Source organism: Cylas formicarius, unplaced genomic scaffold, assembly GCF_029955315.1.
Source record: "Cylas formicarius isolate icCylForm1 unplaced genomic scaffold, icCylForm1.1 PGA_scaffold_12__32_contigs__length_19106922, whole genome shotgun sequence".
Classification (NCBI taxonomy): Eukaryota; Metazoa; Arthropoda; class Insecta; order Coleoptera; family Brentidae; genus Cylas; species Cylas formicarius.
The window spans coordinates 11,603,740-11,624,512 of record NW_026844225.1 but is presented as its reverse complement, the minus strand read 5'-3'; the positions used below and the strand labels follow the sequence as shown (position 1 = coordinate 11,624,512).

Below are 20,773 nucleotides of genomic sequence, written 5' to 3'. Positions count from 1 at the left end.
AATGATATGAAATATTAGACATATATTAGCTTATATTGTTACGACATCAAATCCCTCGACAAATGTTTTATGTTCTGGGCAATATATTTTCTAAGAAACTCACCAACTAATAGAACTTTTCCGACTCATGCTTGTCCATATATCGTTGAAAGGGAATTTAAAATAATGAAGAATTTCTACGATTATTAATAACTCTTTCAGTATCCAAAATTTCAATTTAATTATTTGTTTTTATTGAATTGTTCTTCTTCTGCTATTTCCAGTTTATGTGGTTTTATTTAGCAGTCCTTGGTGCCATTTTGTATTTTTTTAATAATGCTTAACGTTTTCGAGATGTCACAAATGCCCTACAGGGATGAAAAGAGTACCAGATCAACCAGACCTTTTCATTAGTGATTTTTTTTTCTTCATTGGAACGTTTCAACACGATCAATCATGCAAAATTTACTAATTAAAATAGCTACACGTTTTTCGATAACTTGTCTGTTATCGTTGAACCTTTAATGCATTCAACATAATCTAGAAGTTAACAAGCTTCTGAGCCAATTACTGGGATTTGCCCTTCTTTTCGATGTAATACATTATTATTATTCTTACAAATAATGGTAATGGTATAAATGTTTCGAACATTCGTGGGAAATCAATAACGAACTTAACTGGTTTGCTTCTTTTGTAAACTGAAGCGGCGGAAAGGTAGTGCAACGTCGCGACATATTTCTGCCATAATTAGGGCACGGGAAATAAATTTATGTTTAATAAAATCGTGCAATGTTGTTGTATCGATCAAACATTGGCCTAAAAAATGTCAACATTGACACGAGCAATCCGCAAAGGTTGGACCAGTTACCGGTGGCTGTTCGGTGATTACAAATCGGTATATACGTTAACTAGAATGTCTTTACACTGAAAAGCTCGCGTGACTGTAATTAGTTTCACTATAATTTTATTTTTCAGTTTTAATACGGGTGCTTAAAATGGGAGATTTTGGAGAAGGTAAGATTACAAGTTAAGTAAAATTCCATGAAAATGGAGTATTATAATCTTTGACGTAATACGCTTTCTTATTTTTTGCTTCGTGAAAGTTCATAAAGAAAGTTCACATATGCTTACAATAATATTAATAGTGACTTTTATAGCAAAATTTGCACCTTGGTTAGAGGAACAGTAACAAATGCAACATTTAAACTAAATTCAAACTGACCTCAATTGTTATTGTTTCTATTTTGTTTTTTGTATTAGAGTAATAGCATATTTTGACTGGTTCCGTGTGATCTTCGACAAAAAATGTTTAATAATAATAACAAGTTTTTAATAATTCAACTTGGAAAATGTGTAATTCATAAGCATACAATGGCTTGCCGAAAATGTCTTTTTAAAATTTTTAATGCATTGTAAATTTTTGAAAGAAGAAAAAATCATTTGTTGTCGACGATTTTGTGGGATTTTCATAATAGGTTCTGGATCGGGAGAAAATAATATATATCTCATAGCCCATTTTACGAAATTCATGTTATGCGTTATTTAGCAGGAGTATTTTGGGGTTTCATTAAAAAACCAGCCCGATAAAATCAGAATTTTTTTTTTTAATTAATAAAATTTGTTCAAGTGTTGAATAGAAAATCAGCTTTTAGGACCAAACATGTAAAAGTTTCAAAAAAAATAAAATTTATATTGTTGTACTGAAGTGGCTTTTACTTGATGAAAATCCATTTAAAATAGTTAAATAAGAACAAACATTGTTCAGATTTTCACATAAATATATTTAAATGACAGCTGTTTCGGCAACACCGTGCCTTTATCAAATGCGAATATCAAACGCTTTTAAGACTAATAACACCCTAGGAAAATTTGTTAAAAACAATAAATCTAAATCTAATAGATCCCAGAATTCTGGAGTTTATAGATTCAATTGCGGATCATGTTCTAAGATTTATATTGGACAAACAGGTAGATCTTTCAAAAAACGTATCAACGTTCAGATTCTAATTAAGCTATACATTTAAATTTAGAAAAACACAATTTTGACGACAATTTCGATATTTTACACACTGTCTCAAAAAGTAGAAAATTAAATTGTTGTTAAACTGTTTGTCCAATATAAATCTTAGAACATGATCCGCAATTTAATCTATAAACTCCAGAATTCTGGGATCCATTAGATTTAGATTTATTGTTTTTAACAAATTTTCCTAGGGTGTTATTAGTCTTAAAAGCGTTTGATATTCGCATTTGATAAAGGCACAGTGTTGCCGAAACAGCTGTCATTTAAATATATTTATGTGAAAATCTGAACAACGTTTGTTCTTATTTAACTAATTTATATTGTTATTTGAAAAAATATTTTTTTTAGGTCTGTGGGCAATATGAAAAATACATTTTGTTTCTTTAAATACGTGAATTCTGTTGACAACTAGGATTTCCTATTCAATGAATGTTGATGATAGATGTTTTTCATAGCCACGCTTTTTAATCGATTTATATTATTTTTAGAATATGTGTGGCAAGTTCGACTGGCTAAAACCACTTTTGGGTCCATTATTTTGATTATTATCAAAGACAAAGATCAAATGGAATACAATAGGATATCCTTTATTTTTCTTTTCCTGGAAACGATGTTATCATATATTTATTGTTGATTTATGAACTCCAGTAAACGAAATCGTATGAATCATATTGAGACGGACTAACCAAGCATTTTTATAAATTTCCTGATTGATTTAGCAATTTTAATATATTGATCGGCGCTGGGATTGGTTGGAAAGTTTGTGGGTGTGTCTGGACGCTTATTTCTTACTTCCAGATTTAATTTGGTTGTAATAAAATACCAAATTTGGCAAAAATATTACTTTCAGATGGAATTTTTGTCATCATCAGGATCCAAATAATTGCAATCTACTTTATTACAAGTGTATAGAGCTAATTGTTTAACTAAAACTAAAATTTCTTAATTTCTTTCTTTTCTAATGGTTTATTTATTTCAATTTCATTTTAAGAAAAGCGCTGCTATAATTCTAAAATACTTTTCGGTAATTTTCTACTGTAAGTCTTTCATGCTTGTTATGAGCCTGTTATATGAAGCCCCACAAAAAATAATCCAGGATTTAGAAAATTTAATCGAGAAATCCAATCTATGAGATTGTTTGCGCCTATGAACACATTGGGAGATTTTCTGTGAATACATAATGAACATCTGCAACATCTCAAACCAAGTCATAGTCATAGTCTATAGCACCTATATTCCGTGCAGTCAGTTTTAGGCAGAAAATAAACGTTAAATTATAATTTTTATTATTTTGGCATCGAATAATAATAATATACTTTTTACTTTACTAGATTATTATTTTTATAATCTCTTAAATCGATCACCAGCCAATAAAATGTGAGCAATTGAAACAATGTGATCCACGTGGAAATTTCTATTAGCGAAAAATGAAAACATATTTAGGAATAATTATCAAAAATTTTCAAACGTATCCACACGGTCTATTAATTGTCATTGATACAAAACTAAATTTAAGTTTTAGCAACATTTTCAATTAAATAAAAGAAATCATAAACTAATAAACAAATGACTGACATATATTTTTTTAATTGAGCATTTTTGAATGATTTATGTTTCGAAATGTTCCAATGGTAAAAGTGACTCACCTGTACATACATTTATTATTAAAAATAATTAAGCACAAAATTTGTGCAAAGTCGATCGTAATAATACTTATACAGGGTGAGTCGAAAAGATGATTCCACCGGTTTTCTGACAAGACATTTTAATTAAAAAATAATATTTTTATTTATAAATCTCTTAGTTTTTAGATATTTTGTAGAAAAAAGAGGTATTCTGTACCGAATTAACTCGATCTTTATTATTGTCGATCAGCAGATCTTCGATCTTAAAGAATTAACGATGACAAGGTAATCTTCTGCCAGATCCTAGACGCATGGTAAAAATTCTATAAAAACCTATTCCAAGCATCTTTAACTATAGACCGTGCAATTCTTAGAGTACGGACCATATAACTTTTGCTACGACCAGCCTCTAGTATAATACTGGTATGGTCTGTTCATAGATAAAAGAAAGTGACCAATTGCTTTTGAATGAGATTATCCAAGGGTGATCATTAACATACAATGCAACAAGATTATTTCCTAAAGTTTCGGAATTTAAATTCAGGTAAAATTGTGGTCCGTAATAGAAAATAATTTTATACGTACCTGTGTTTAATATTCTTTGGTTTGGTAGTTTAAGTTTATTTATAATCATTCTTATTTAGTGTGCAATACAACGTGTGTTGAATCGTGTGCCAATTATGCTCCCGCCCAAATGAAGAAAACACTATTCTATTGAGACTAAGGAAGTTATAAACAATGTTTATTTGACTCTCATTGAATGTGGTGCCAGCAAGCAAACATCTTTAGAAGAAACGGCCACATTGACGAAAAGTCCAACATCAACTGTATGGAAAATTGTGAATAATCCCATTTCAGCGAGGAAAAAAAGAAGCGATGCTGACATTTTCTCGAGTGTAGATGAAAGTGATCAAGATATAATACGGCGTAAAATTTACCAGTTATACGAGGAACATTAGATATCTTAATTAGGAGGCTTGAAAAAATGAAACCGGTGTTAAATGTGACAGAACTACCTTATGGAAGTGTATTCAGCACATATGTTTTAGATTTTAAAAAAATTGACAAAAAGCAAATTTTAATGGAATCTTTTAGAATTCGGAAATGGCGACTGGAATATCTAAAAAAAATTAGGATTTACAGAAAACAACAAAGGCCCCTTATTTACTTGGATGAAACCTGGTTCGACACTTATGATACTCCGGAAAAGGGTTGTAAAAAGTGTAAAACAAACGCGTCATCAAAAAGAGGTAAAAGAATAACTATTTTGCATGCTGGCTCTAAAGATGGTTGGATTCGAAACGGATTTTCTTTGTCTGCGAAAAATATTAAAAATTCTTCTCTGGATTACCATGAAGACACCACCGCTGATTTATTATTGAAAGTTGGTTTAAAAACAAACTTGTTCCAAACATTCCTCCTAATAGCGTCATTGGAATGGACAATGCAAGTTATCACAGTAGACAGTTGACTAAAACCTCTTCCTCATGTGACACAAAAGCAACAATCCAAAACTACATGTATAATGGCATTTATTTTCACGAAGATTATACCAAAAAGCAATTAATTGAGGTTCTACAAAGCTTGAACCTACAAAAGGAATACGTCTGTGATAATTATGTAAAAAATCTAGGGCATACAGTTTCAAGGCTTCCACCTTACCACTGTATATTTAATCCCATTGAACATGTTTGGCACCAACTGAAATCTGTCATTCGTCGTAACAACGTTTTTCTCCGTGTTAACTCCAATGTTCTCAAACTTATAGAAACCGAAGTTTTTAACACCCCTCCACAAAGTTGGGCAAATTCGGTTAAACATATTGAAAAAGCAGAACAATCGTATATCTATATTGCAAATAATATAGAACAAATAATAATTAGAACAGGCGATGATAGCGATAGTGATACTGATATATTATGTGAATAATTTTAAGTAATTTAAGTAGGTAATAAAAATAATTTGTAATTTTATTTTAGATTTAAACATAAATACATACTTAAATAAATAAATATTGTTTCCTAACAAAACCCCAAATAATTAAATTCTAAGCAAAGTACGTACCTGTTCGGCCATATTTCATTCTTACAGCTTGTCCGGGTCTTTCTTTAATTCGTATCAGTTAGTCACTTTCTTATATCTATGAACAGACTTTACTGTCAAGCACTCGGTCATTATAATCATGTAGTTGGCGCTCGCTGCAGAAATGATATAATCAAATTTATTAAAAATCGAAATGTTCGACTCACCCTGTAAAGTAGTATTATTTTATTAGTATTAATAATATTGCAAAAACATTTTGCTATTTTTGATTGATGGTCTCAATAAACGTAATAATAAAAATATATATGCATGTGTACCTATGCGTGCGGGCGTAATTGTCTGGGGCACAACGTCAGCGGTTAACGCAAAGTAAATAACACCTTTCCAGAAACTTTAATTATAAATCTATTACTTGGGTTTCATGCGCGCTTGAAAAAGCTTTAGATTTCATGTTCATCTGATTCTATTTCTGATAACCCGGCTTAACACGCTTCGAACAAAGCATTTTAGGTTCAGTTGGTGTGAGAGTTTAGACCTAGTTGAAGCTTTAATCTGATTAATTAAACCTGTTTCTATTAATAAAGAAATGTCAATAAATCCGCTTGCGTGTGCTTAAAAATAATGGACACCGGTTACGACCCTTTGCAACACACGAGCATATACCACGGAAAAGAAGGTTTTTCTGTTTATTTTTTTCTTTTCCATTTGCTTTTCGCATTCGCCATCTTTTGTTTCGACGCAATCAGGACTTTTGATTTTTCTCGTAAATCAAACAACCGGATTGCAGATTCCGACGACAGTGACGGAGAAGGCGGATTAGGAAACGTGAATCGAATAATAATGCGTCCCCCAGGTCACAGTGGTAAAGCGAAAAGGGGTCATTTGTGCTTCGATGCTTCTTTCGAATGCGGAAATTTGGGTAGAGTTGACCTAATTAACGAATATGAATATGATTTGTTTATAAGGCCCGATACCTGCAGTCCCAGGTTGCGGTTTTGGTACAATTTTACAGTCGACAACGTTAAGCAGGATCAGGTAATTGTCTCCCTATTTCAATATTTGCAGCCTTTAGCCGCACATCCACATATCATCCTATTATTGATTTTTAAGTTTTGTTGGTAAAGTTAAAAAAATTATACAAAATTTTAATATTTTATTTCTAAAAATCATGTAGAAATATTGCAGATTTTTATAAAATTCAAATCAATCAATAGAATATAACTTTTGTCATTTCTGTCTTTTTGTAAAACGTCTCGATCTTGTCAAAAGTATACAAGAATAATTGGTTTGCTATAAAAATATTTATTCGTATATTTATATTATATTTTTAAAAAAATCCCCACGAACTACTAACTAATTAATCAAAATTAACTAGACTAGAATAATGTTGTATCATGCCTTCGTAACACGTTTTAGTCTTGTCAAAAATATGCTAAAATAAATACATTGTTAACTAGCTAGTACGAATATCGTTCTAGATTTGTTCCTATATTCATACATTAAAAAATTCATAAGTTTGAATCAAATTGTTTAATAGAATAGTGTAGGGTTACCACCAAACCACAAATTTTCAAAATTTTATTGCGTTGGATTTGTAGATATATTACTGAAAATTGCACTATTTCAACTGTGTGTTTAGTTTTTTTTTTCAATTGTTGGTTTAGTTACAATCGTATTTAGTCTGAGTCAGAGGTTACAACACCTGCTTGACCATTACCTGTACAGTTTTGTTCTAATAAAAGAAAATATATTCGAAGTTCGAAATTAATTTTCAAATAAATGATATAATGAAAATACATTTTATCTAAGAAATAGACAAATACGGAGTCAATTCTACGTTAAATATTTATAAAAATTTAATTTATTTAATAAATATGTAGCATTTACGTAAATTTTTTACGGTCATATTTTGTTTTATTCTCTAGCATACTAAAGGTATGGGCCCTCCAATTTAACTTACCCAGTGCATCTTACCATTCCTCAAATTTCCATGAGCCCTGCATTCACGGTATAAAAGCACCTTACAGAGTGAAAACGTTGATTGGGCATGCTTATTTCGTATAATTTGACCTCTAAATACGGATTCGGTGAAAATAAAAACTTGCGTTGGTTTTTCAGCGGGTTATTTTTAACATAGTTAACATCAGCAAAGAGCGAAACTTATTCATGGAAAACATGACCCCGTTGGTCAAATCTTCAAGTCGGCCGAAATGGTAAGTCATATTACACGGCTATTCGTGACCGATAGAAATATGTTTTTTCCTATCGATTTTATGCAAATTTCGAATATTTTCATGCGAACCCAGAGTAGAGCGAAATCGTTAGAAAAAGAAAATCACCGGGTCTCCGGTGACTTTTCCACCCAATTTCTATCGAGTCATCGATTTATACGGTTTTCAGGCAAAGAATACCGAAAAAATACGTATTTTACCACAAGTCTTTAGCGCACCAGGGTAATTATATTTTGAGTTTCTGTTTTGGATTTGATCGGGAAGATGACGTGTTCCAATTCGCTTTGGCTCCTCCCTACAGTTACTCAAAATTACAAGCGTTTTTAGGCTTACTCGAGAAAAAGGCAGCTTATTTGAACGAACGTTTTTCTAGGGATTTATTATCAAATAGCATAGTACGTTTTGTTCACATCTCATTTGCATTTGATGCGAGCGAACAGTTTTAGCAAAAGAGAAGGGTCGATATATTAACTATCGGATGTTTGGATAAGTCGAATCCAAAGTCGAAAAGAAGAGTGGTGGCCATTATGGCAAGAGTGCATCCTGGGGAATCCCCGGCTAGTTTTGTGTGCCAAGGTACAAGTTGATTATTTGGTTGTCAGCTAAGTAATATTGCCTTTTTAGGTTTATTGGAGCTCTTAATTAGTTGCAATTCGATAGCGGCCATTTTGAGAGAACACGTAATTTTTAAAATAATACCAATGCTAAATCCAGACGGCGTTTTTCTTGGAAACTACAGGAGTACCGTGATTGGTAACGATTTAAATAGATCTTACCATAACGCCAATCCATGGTGCCATCCTACATTAAAAGCTGTTATCGACGTCCTGACCGTATTGGATAGAAATCGGGTATAAATGATTTGTGAGAGTTTAACATCGCAAATTTTTAAGGGGAAATTTTAAGGAGTGCCAATTGGACTTTGTGATTGACATTCACGCTCACTCAAGTCTTACGGGGTGTTTTGTATACGGCAATACGTACGACGATGTTTACAGGTACCTTTTTTTATTGAATTTTGCGGTGTTTAAGCTTTATTGATTTTAGGTACGAACGACATATTTTATTCCCGAAACTGCTGGCGACGACTGCGGACGACTACGTGCCGGAAAATACAATGTTTAATTCCGATAGTAATAAAATCGGTACATCTAGGCGATTCTTTTGCTCCCTTTTAAGTGATAGAGTTAATTGTTACACGTTTGAAGTTTCCATTTTCGGCTACAAACTTAAAGGCTCGGAAGTTGTCATACCTTACACAGAAGAAAGTTGTATCCTTTATACATCGGTATTTTGAAGATCAAACCAAAACAATATGTCGAGTTTCTTAAGCCTTTTTCTTTTTCCTTTCTTTTATTTCAACGATAGTATTAACATTTTTCAACTAAATCGTGTATGTCTCAAAGGTTTGACAAGTTGAATGAGAAGTTCACTTTATTTGTGTCACACACAGAGATTTTTTTGATTTGGGACTAGACAAAAATTCCGTAACTGATATAAGATATGAGATCGGGTCGTAATTTAGTGCGAACATTTTTGGAGTACTATCAAAACACAGGCGCCATACCAGTTCAGCTCGCAGCAGAAGTGTCCAGTAAACGGAAAAAGTCGAAATCAAATCAAACACGCCGAAGACACGCGAGTTACTCGAGAACAACGGCGAATAGAACTGAAGCCCTTATACATTTTAAAAATTTAAACACTAATTACGACAGCGAAACCTCTTTTGAAGAGTTTACTTACAGTTTTAGGACGACGAGCCCCAGAAAAACATTTGATAAAATTGCCGAACGGCATAATTCCAGAGGTGTGCAACGCGAGGGTTGTCGAAGTGGATCACCAACGTTTGTCGTCCTGCCTGAACAGAGTTTGACAGTCATCGACTTTAATATCATGTCTAGAGATGATATTGATAAAGTATCGAATTTTCAGCGAAATAAAAAAACCTACTGATGGAATTTTAAATAAAATAGTTGGATTACTTGTTTGATTTAAATGTTTTTAACGTTTGCGTCTAGCGAATCCGCCATAGTTTAGAAAATTGTCGAAATTTGTGGAGTTTAGTTCCAACGCAAAAATAGTTCCTAATGATCCACCCGTTCGTCCTTTCCGTTCCCACATTATTTATGTAGCGCATAAAAGCGAGTACTTTTAAATAAATAATAACTAAATAATAAATTGGTAAACCATGCTACCAAAATGGTACAAGACAGGATGTAGCTATAATTTCTTAAATTTTATTGAGTAGTTTCATAAAATGTACGATGGCTTTTCAAAAGGGGTGCCAAACGTTAATCTACCACTTCGCTTTTCACCGCCTAAATATCAAAGGTCGACAACAAGAAGAATCATTTGAGTTAGCGTTTATAACTAATGGTGTTATGTTTCATGCCACGAATGTCAGTGGTGTCTGTTATGTTTGAAACTCAACTTTTTAAATTTATAACCCAAAAATCGATCGCGTACAACTTAACAAGATTTTTTAGATTTGCTATTCTCTGTCGAAAAGGTCCAAAATAGAATTGTCTGCCATAAAGAAGAATGACGTGACAAGTGCACATGCTCCATTAATTTCTAACCAATTCACAAAATCCTACCGTGAACTTTTTTGTTAATTTTAATGTTAAATGAATGCTAAATTAATATTAATGGGTCATTAGTTACCCTACAAAATAAGAGTGATATAAACGTACACCAATGTATCCTGCGAGAATTTAAAGACCCCAACTCGAAGAAATGCTGATAATCTAGTGAATAATGTATGTAGTTTATTCTATGAACATACATATTGCAATATAAGGAAATGTTTAATTTAGCAACGCTTTTATCTATTTGAGGTTAGAATTGAATGTACCGACATGTGACGTCACGGACGGAAAAAACGTCTTACGGGAGTTTCTAGAGTAAATAATTAATTATTTAAATATAGAGTAGAATCGTGATTAGCTGAATAGCAGTGGAGGTGTCTACCACTCACGTATATCACCATCTCAAAAGAGATGACATTTGCCTGAAGTTCTTTGCGAGGCTTCGCTCTTTCAGTTCTATAATTTATTTGTATGCTTGTATTGTATGGAAAGAGGGAAGATATTTAATATTGGTGTGGAAAACGAAAGGTACTTTGAAGAAAAATCCCTTAGTTCAGAATAGATGTTGTTGGTAGAACAAAACAACTTATGCTACAATATAAAGAAAAAATACAACTTTTAACACTTTTGTGACAACTTGTACCAAAATGATAATAAAAAATGTAACAATAATAAGACATATCCCAGATGTAAACTTTTTGAAAACCTTGAATGTAGTCCACAGTATTGAGTACCATGTAGAGTGAATAACAATGTACATATTGATATAGCTATATCCTTGCGTTAAAAACCATAACATTAGAATAAGGGTACACCAAAGACAAAAAAACAAAAAAAATTGTATGTAACTAATTTATTATAAACAAAACAATCGTCAATTTAAAAAGATGTCGTTTTCAAAATATATGACCATAATAGAAAGGAATCATGAAATACATAAGGCGTGTCAATTAGTGCTGGAGCACCATATTCATTCCAACTGAAATAATAAACTTAAAACTCAGAATATAACAGTAGGAAGTAATTTATGTGAAATGAATACAGAGCTCCTTACTAATAAGTAACGACATAAATAATGATCTCTGCATGGGATAACGCCTAAGGTAATAATAATAGTATAAATTTCCTTGGCACTGCTACCAAACTTATGGGTCAAATTTAATGACCGTGTTCACGTTCAGTAAGTTCTTGGTATCTTGCGTACATCATTTTCTTTACACAGTCTTTATAGGACTCACCGGCCACCGCAGTATAGCCGGGCATCTTGTTTCCCAAACCCACTGAACTGCCATACTGCTCAGCCTGTCAATAATAAAAAATGTATTGTTTAATTATATATTTCTAATTATTTTTTCAAAGAGAATAAGGGACTAGGTATTTTCTTAAATTACCTAATAAGTAAAAGCAAAATTTTGGCTGAAAGTTAACATGGCTTCACAACATGTAGAGCAACCCAAACAGCAATTCATTCATTTTTGGAGCACGCTATCAACTATAGTGAGTCTGGAGAGTGATCTTAGCAGGCCGTTTGTATGAACCACGAAATTATTTTGAATAGGATGAAACAACACGGAATTCATGGAATGGCTCTGAACTGGTTTAAATCGTTCTTAATAATTCATAGGCAGTATGTTGAAATAAGACAAGAAAAGGTCAATTTGTGTCAAATTAACAAATCTAGTCGAATCTGCTGCTTGCTCTCCTGCCTAGTTCAAGTTTAATCTCTTCACATTGTTATCAAACTCTTCAAGACATAATTAATTCAGCACGTGTACTGTTAAATGGCTGATTTAATACCAACGAACTCTTTTTGAATATCCAGAAAACAAGTGTACTGACATTCAAATGCCCACAAAACAAAAAAAAACACTTTCTGTTAACTTCCACTCAGCTGGCGAGGCCATTGAAATAAAATAACACGCTAAATTTTTGGGACTAGAACTCGACGAAACCCTGGCTTGGGAAACTCAATGGCAATTATTTCCTTCACACATATTGTTTCCAAATAAAAAAAATTAAAAACTGTTTTGGATGGGAAATATATGGTAAATTTCTACTATGCTCACATGCCTTCGAGATTACTCTGCAGTATTCCCTTTTGACGAAATTCAAGCTATGCGATATCTGTTTTCAAATCCCAAAAGGTATATCGCTGGAGTGTCGAAGGATAGTTCATGCAAGCCTCCCTTCAGGGAATTTAAAATACTGCCTTTTGTGTGTATACATAAATTAGAAGTTTGTTTATGGGTGTATAAAAACCAAAATAACTTCAAAAAAATTGAGATTTTCTAGACTATAATAAACGTAACAAAAAAATTTTACGAACACGGGTGTTAGAGTCTACAATAGGGCTAAAAAGCAGTAGTAATATAAACATTTTTAAATCCAAACTAAAATTGTTTCTCCTACAAAACTGTTTTTATAATTGAAAGGAATATTTGCTTATTAATGTTTATCACTGTATTATTGTGCTCAGTCACATATTTTTATTATATAAATTTTTAATGTGATCTATATTGTGTACCTAATTTCGACCTTCTTGACGAAATCCACAACACACTGATTGTATTCTATTGTATTCTATTCTGCCAGACTTTAATAAAATGAAGAACAGCGTTTATAAATAATTTTGTTATTTACTCTATATAATATTTTTTTCTTTTTTATTCCATTCAGTGGATCTCGCAACTGAAAGTCAACCTTAATTGGTTCAAGAATGCATGAGCAAGTTGCTTTTTATTTATTGCAAAATAAACTGTTTTAGATGAAAGCCCTCTGAATAATTGTGTATGGCATAACAAATTTACCTGAATGATCGTTGTTCTTCCTTGGTTAAGTTTTCCTAAACCTTGCCCTTCGGTCCACCCCATTTTCTGAAGCAATCTGTTGCCTACATTTTCTGAACCGATGGGTTCGACGACTGATGCCGACGTAGCCGGCATATCCGCACTTAAAGCTTTCAAATATTTTTCTTTCAGCTTACTCGGTTGCGGTTCATCGGGGTCTCCGTATTTCATACGCCTTTCCTTTGCTCTATCTCTATATACAATCTTCCCCCCGCTATTAGACTGATCGGATTTCTTTTTCCGACGTGCTTCCAAATTTTGCTTATGCAATGCGGACATTTTGGCGTGTTTCTGTAGAGCTTCAACTGAACCAAGTTGACGCTTGCACAAATTACATATCAGTTTAGTGAAATCCAGCAGTTCTTCATCGTCATCGGCAGAAGAGTCGCTTTCACCTCCGTAGGCGGCAACTAAGGGCGCTTGTGGCACCGACATTTCTTCTTGTACTTCAGTTTTGTAGGAAGAAACTGGCAGGGCAACCGCTGCAGCTTTTTTTTCCAATACGGAAAATCCTATATCCGCTGACGCACTACTCAGCGTCATGTTGAAGTCCGAATTCGATCGAGTGTTTATAGATTCTTTCTTTTGGTTCAATGTTTTTGCCCAACGTTCCATATCTTTCGCGATTTTCTTCGCCACTTTCACCTTGTCCTGTTTTTCCGGTTTGAATTTCTTAGCTTCCGGTTCCTGACTATTGCCAGTAGGGTTACTAGGGAGTTGCTGAGAACTATTTGGATTATATGATGGAGCAAGAGAATATGTACTCTTGTCGTGGTCCCAGAATAAATATTTTTGTATGACGCTGTTCCAGTAGTATGTGGAATTGGGGTCGTAATATAAACCGGTCGTGGGATCGTATTTATACCCCGTTGATTTGTCATACACGTATTTAGACACATCCGGTACCGCTGCAATCCAAATTAGAATGAAATAGAATCGAATTTATTTCGCTACTTCAAATGGTACAAACACAGTGACATATACTGTATATATTGTGGGACATCTTATCACAAAACCTGTAAAAATATAAAAAAAAAATAAAGACAAGGATGCTTGGATTCATGTATGTAACTGAAACCAAACAGTCTCTAAATATTTTTACAGGTTCTGAGACAAAGTATCATCCCATAATAAATGGGTCATACATTTGCAAGCTTACCATTTTATTAAAACATTGAATTTTTAATGATAATGGCTGAACTAAGTAAGTGTGTTTACATTAAGCAAAATTGAAAGAATGTAAAGCCATGGTAAGATCAATATGCCCACATACAAAACAATTAGAACCAGGTTGACTTTTCAGCCGAAAAGACTAGAAAATACTCACGATATTTTTTGCCGTCGGTGCCGGTTGGAATCGCTAAATGTGTGTTATCGTAAAAGGATTTGCTGGCGTGCATTTGTTGTATCGCTGACTGAGCTACGGCGGCAGCGGCGTTAGCCGCATCCATTTGATTTTCATTGTGCAACGTGATGGAGTTTCCTGCGCTAATTTGTTGAGTAAAATACTGCCGATAATATTCAATATAGTGAACATATTCTTCAGGCGTTTTAGCATAACGTCTTGCAGCATATTCCGCTAAACTATCGACATCGGTCATCGCGTAAGTAGCCGGCACTGCAGCGTTAGGAAAAGCTGCTTGGTCTGCGGTAGAATACGCTTTCTTCGTGTCTCCCATGTTGTATTTACAGTACGAGAGTATCACTAAACGAAAAAAGAGCGATTTTGCTGTAGCAATAATCCACAACTATGTCAATTAAAATTATGAACTTAAAAGTCATTTTGTGACGTTACTGTGCATTAAATGCCCCCATTGGGAGTTGTTAAACTAACCTAACCTCTTATCTATGAATTATAGTTACTTTCTATAAGTTCTGGTTATTTATTTGACGTCACAGCTGATTCTGTCGATTTTCGCGGGCTTCAATTGATATTTCGAACGCGAGCTAAATGGTGTATTTCAAAAATATTTGGCAAGTATGTTCTAAATCTACACATTTCTAGCTAATAAAAAAATTAGGTAAAGTTTTTACCGGATTTGCCATCGATTGTAAGTTTCTTGACGTTACTCAACGCCCCAAATATTGCTAGAGCATCTATGGTACTTTCTGTACCTAGATAGCAGATGCCTCTAGATGTAGATGTTAGCGGATCACGACCGATGCATACTGCCGATATGGATTTAACTAGGTCCGGGATAACGGTGTTTAATACTTGCATTACAGAGTCTTCAGTCGACAGCGCATCCAGATTTCTTAACATAATTGCTGAAAACGGTCGTATATATTATTAGCAAAATATTAAGTAGGGATGGGTGTTACTTTTAGTCGCGTAACTGCAAATTTCGTCACTCCCGCTACCTCCTTCTTCACTTTCCGTTCTCGAGGCGTGACATTTGAAGCAGTTGTCTCTTCTCTTGAAGTTCTGGGCGCCACACTAAGAAATATATATTTTTAAGTAAAACAACAAAGAAATCCTGGCTACTACCTTAATGCAAAACCAGTCGGAAGAAGCTTTATGGGATGGAGGTTTTTCAGCGGGCCCATTCTCCTTGGGAATACTGAATTGCATAATGGCGCGGTAATGCTCTTGCAGCATTAGAACACCCTGAAAGAACACGAAATAAATCAGAACGCGCGCCCCATAAGCTAACAACCCCTCTCATAAAAGAGACCTTTTCGCTGCCTAGAAACTTGAGAAAAAACTGACATCTTTCAGTGTTTTGAGTGTGAGCTTTTTTTCTGGCATTAGTGGTTTAGATCTTCCGGAGGTTATATTCAATTATAATGAAAGGCGGATATTCGTGTTTCGCATCTGCTTCTTTCATAATGAAATTAAATCGGTTGCTTTTTATTGGTAATTTAATAGTGTGAAATATACTTATCAAGTCTCTCAACGCGGTTACGAATTTTATCTGACATTATCTTCGGGTAAGCTAAGATACCTGTTTCATCTCCATCCAACGCACAGCTTCATTCACAGTGGCAAACTCGACAAAGGCGAAACCGCGTGATGCACCTAAACAGCACAATAGATACCAATAGATACCAGAACCACCTCTTTTTTTCGATCACGACATATTCACAAAACCTAAGGTGACAGAAAAACCGTCTTATTTAAAGGTTTTAATTACCTGTGTCTTTTTTCCTGATTAGTCTAATGTCTTTTGGCATCAGTTTGCCTTGGATTATATCTTGACGAATCTGGAAAACAAATGATAATTCATATACGCTCATACAAACTCTAGTTATGTCATACATCATTCTCGGTGATATGTTGAGCTAATCCTCTAATCATTATAGTATTGTTAGGTGGCTGACTTTTGTACCCGATAATTTCAGATCCACTCGCACCAATCAGGCCTCCAGTTGGACTTCGTTCACTGTTAAAATTATAATATCTATTAACATCTGACCGGCAAAATTTGAAGTTAGAACCATTCGGAAAAACCTGTACCTATCACTGTCCCTATCATCGTCACAATATTTGTCTTTGTCACGAACTTTTCTGTCTGGAGAATGTCGTTCCCATCTAGAATTACTTCTAGATCGCCTACGCGACCTATGGTGTTCTCTATCTCTTTCTCGCCCTCTATAATGTCTGCTTCCTCTTTCTCTTTCTCTATCCCTATGGTCATAGTCTGGGCTACGAGATCTTGATCGCCTCTCAAATTCATATCCGCCGTCACGATCCCTTCTGTATTCCTTGTCACTATCGTAATCACTATCATGCCTTCCTCTATCTTCAAAGTGATCATGGTGGTGATCTAAAAACGTGAGATATTGTATATACTGATGCATTATTTATGTGCGTTATTGCAAAAACAATAATTGATAATTTAGTACTCACTTATAACAGTGCATGAATGAAATACATAAAATTTTATTATTCTCCCGTAAATATCAAATTTTAACATATTACTGTAGTAAAATAAATTCTTCCAAAGGTCCAAAGAAATACATAAATTTCATCAACTCACAATTTCATTAATATTTAGGCGTTAATTTGTTAATATTTTAAATTCAAAGACTAGAAATACATAATTGCATAATTTTGCTGCCAATACGCTGGGAACAGACGCTAGCGTCAGAAATGGAAACAATGTGAACTGGGCTTAACGATAGAGCGCGAATTATAGCGGGAAATCACGGCGCACGTGAACACTTAATAGCTAAAGTTGGCGCCTCTCAGACGCATGTTCTTGCCGCCAAAGTCAAAGCGAGAAGGGTTGTTACAAACTGTTATGTTTAGTGTTGTAGTGGTTCAGATTTTCAAAAAAGGGCCTGTGGATGTATGTACGATGCGAGTAGGAGTATGAGGTATAATGTTTTCAGAATAGTTTGCATTACTTCCTTTAAATTACTTTACAATGAAATCATAAAATTACGCTTAGTAAATATGCTTCAACAAAATAGCGTATTTTCACTTTTATACTTAATTTCTTTATATACTGTATAAAAATATAAATTTGCTTGTTAAAAATTTTATTTATTTACTTCATAATATCTAACATCGTATTTCCTATACCTATTGTTTTGGTAGATTATACGAATTTGTTGATGTTGCGAACTATTGTACATATTAGTAATATTATTGAACGTAATTTTATTAAAGTTATTTTGCTGAAAATGACAACCAATTTTTAAAGAAACTAAATTTGATATTATCAATCAAATCCACTTAAAACCCATTTTTCTCCGGATGCAAAACCTTTACCTCAGTCAATAAAATTAACAAGTTGTCGTAATGAATACGAGTTTTATCAAATATTTAAATAAATGTAGAAACATTCAAACTAGAAAAACGATAAAAAATGGTGAGTTGTATCTTGTATTAATGTTTTTTGTTATTCATCAAGTCACGACAGAGGAGGTGGTTAAATATATTATTGCCGACGGAATCTTTCTTTTATTTTAATATTCTTGATGTCTTTACTATATTTTTTGCAGTAAATTGGTGATTATCGTGACATCTGCAGTATAAATTTCAACCCGCGGTGTTTTTTTTCCATTAGGTGATTTCCATAGAGCTACTAGATATATAGGGGCCCTGCCTATGCTGATAATACAGCAATTTTTGAAGCGACGATGAAAAAATATTGAGACAAGCCATTTAACATGCGCAGGCGCGGCAATTTGAAATCTCGTTTATAACCAATAAGAATTAGGCGTTCAACGGCCAACATGGCCGCTGACGGTTCAGCAATTTGACAGCATTCATTATGACAGTATTTTCTCAAAATATAAGATCACGTTAAATGTTCTGGAAAACCGAATTAAGTGTGTGGAGATCGCTGTTTAAAAAGAACATGGCGCAAACTGCAGGTTGGTGAGTGAAATTTTAATCATCATCAATTTTTAATATACTACGGACACATTTATATATATATATATATATATATATATATATATATATATATATATATATATATATATATATATATTTTTTTTTTTTTTTTTTCACGTATTGTTTCGCGGATGGAAAACTTCGAAGTGTTTTCGCAGCGCGAGCATTGAAGATGCCATGTGAGATTTTGGCGAGGCGTCTGCAGGATTCCAGTCGGAATTCAACAAGCGAACGGATGATATACCGGAATATAGTGTCATCACATTTTTCCATTTGTGAATCAATACGTTAAAAAATATATATGTGTGTGTGTGTGTGTGTGTGTGTGATGACACTATATTTCGGGAACGGTATAATATTAATTAAATTTAATTAATCACAGTACAACCCTTCAATAGCGACCACCCTTGGGGTGTTAGTCGTTTAGAAAGGGTGGTCGCTTAAAGGAAAGAATGGATTTTGTTTTTTAAGTCGGGAAATGCAAATACGGTCGTTTTATGAGAGTGGTCACTAACAGAGGTTTTACTGTATTATTATTTAGCTGTTACGTCTATATCAATTGCTTCTTATGGAGTTTGTTACACAAATTATGGAGATAAAATGTAGTGCGCCCTCTGGCGCCCCTCCATTATTAAACCGCGTCGTATTGCGGCATGCGTAGTGAGGCCCTACTCTAATTTTCAGTGTATTAGTTTTACGATTTTTTTTTTGTGCAGTATAATTATTTCACTTTTTTAACCTAATAATCTTATAACCCCTACAATATTTATCAAATAACTTCTGTTATCAAAACTGGAAGGAAATCATAAATAACTTATATATATACGAATTTTTATAATTTTTTTTTCAATTTAATTCAATTTGATACAATTAAAAAATTCGCAAATATATGAAAAATCTTATGTTTTTCGCCAGTACTGCCCAAAACCCAAAGCTTCCCGATTTTTAGAGCTGTTTACGAATATTTTTTTAGGTGGAACAGAAAGATGAAATTGAGGCTCTTAAAACGGTAATAATCTCCAGTTTTGAAGATTCCAGACGTTGCCATTTTAGATATATTTCCAACCCCGCAATACAACCATCTTATATTCACGAAATGGAGAGATAACCAAAAGATGGTGGTTAATTGAACACTTACTTCTTTTGTTGTAGCCGTTGTATTTGCGGCCATGATGAGGGGATCTTGAGCTTGAGCGTCCTCTTCTAACGTAGGGCTCGGGAGAAATGCTCATGTTTCTAGATGGCGGACTAAACCTGAGGCTCATTTTGGAAATTAGTTTCACACGTTTTGAAGACCATATACAAGATTTTGATAAAATTAAGCCGTGCTAACTTTTTGACAAATGGCGATGCCGGAGCCTAGCGGATACTCGTGTGGCTTCTAGATTACAGAATTCTCGTGTGTTTGTACGCATTTACAAAAAATTAATAATGAACACACACGTTCGCTATATAGATATCTTAACCCGCATTTCCAAGCGCGATTGTTATAATCGTAATATAATTTTTATGTTTTACAGACTAACCACGTTACGGAGTTGAAACATTTAACTAATGTGAATGGAGTGACGCAGTCGCATTTCCAACTTTCCAAATCCGCGGCGTTGCCGCACACGATCTTTAGGCGCTTGGAAGCAAACAATTGGAAATATCGACCTTGCACTAGTCGTCGCGAGGGAAAGTGGAAAATCCATACTAAATGTATACTCCGGTGATTTGGCAACATTGTGGATGCTCCGCATTATGCCTTAGATATTTCTAATTACAAGGCGGGCTTTAACAATGACAGCCATTTTGGAAAATTATATTATTGTATGCTCTTAGCCGGAAGTTAGATACCGTGTGGTAACTAGTTATATTTGAATATTATAATTTGAACAAATATGAAATAACATCTTCAAAATAAGACCGTGCAATGTGTAACACCAGGAAGACTACACATTTGAAACAAATTTCGTCATTTGGAATACGCCTGTCCACGTTTAGATAATAATAATCATAAGAAAATAAGATTGTTTATTAATTGTAAAAAATTGTAGTTTATTTGTCTACTAATGTGGCATGTCATTCTCCATCACAATTATTCTTACA

At 33.8% G+C, this 20,773-nt stretch overlaps 2 protein-coding genes across 2 annotated transcripts; one reads left to right on the top strand and one right to left on the bottom strand.

Moving 5' to 3' along the window:
* The first annotated feature begins 888 nt into the window (after nt 1-888).
* LOC132695772 (cytosolic carboxypeptidase 6) lies at nt 889-9,854 on the top strand. Its single transcript, XM_060660228.1, has 9 exons — nt 889-993; nt 6,458-6,705; nt 7,789-7,883; nt 8,071-8,296; nt 8,348-8,477; nt 8,526-8,752; nt 8,808-8,899; nt 8,949-9,172; nt 9,403-9,854. The coding sequence occupies exons 1-9, from the start codon at nt 975-977 to the stop codon at nt 9,852-9,854; spliced, it is 1,713 nt and encodes a 570-aa protein (XP_060516211.1). The 5' UTR covers nt 889-974.
* Nucleotides 9,855-11,212: 1,358 nt separating this feature from the next.
* Nucleotides 11,213-20,667, bottom strand: LOC132695505 (RNA-binding protein 5-like). The gene is made up of 11 exons (XM_060659790.1): nt 19,821-20,667; nt 16,793-17,102; nt 16,595-16,718; nt 16,470-16,539; nt 16,281-16,354; nt 15,824-15,943; nt 15,658-15,772; nt 15,370-15,603; nt 14,663-15,040; nt 13,297-14,243; nt 11,213-11,791 (listed from the first exon to the last, which is right to left on the bottom strand). The coding sequence occupies exons 1-11, from the start codon at nt 19,945-19,947 to the stop codon at nt 11,648-11,650; spliced, it is 2,643 nt and encodes an 880-aa protein (XP_060515773.1). The 5' UTR covers nt 19,948-20,667; the 3' UTR covers nt 11,213-11,647.
* Between the last annotated feature and the right edge of the window lie 106 nt (nt 20,668-20,773).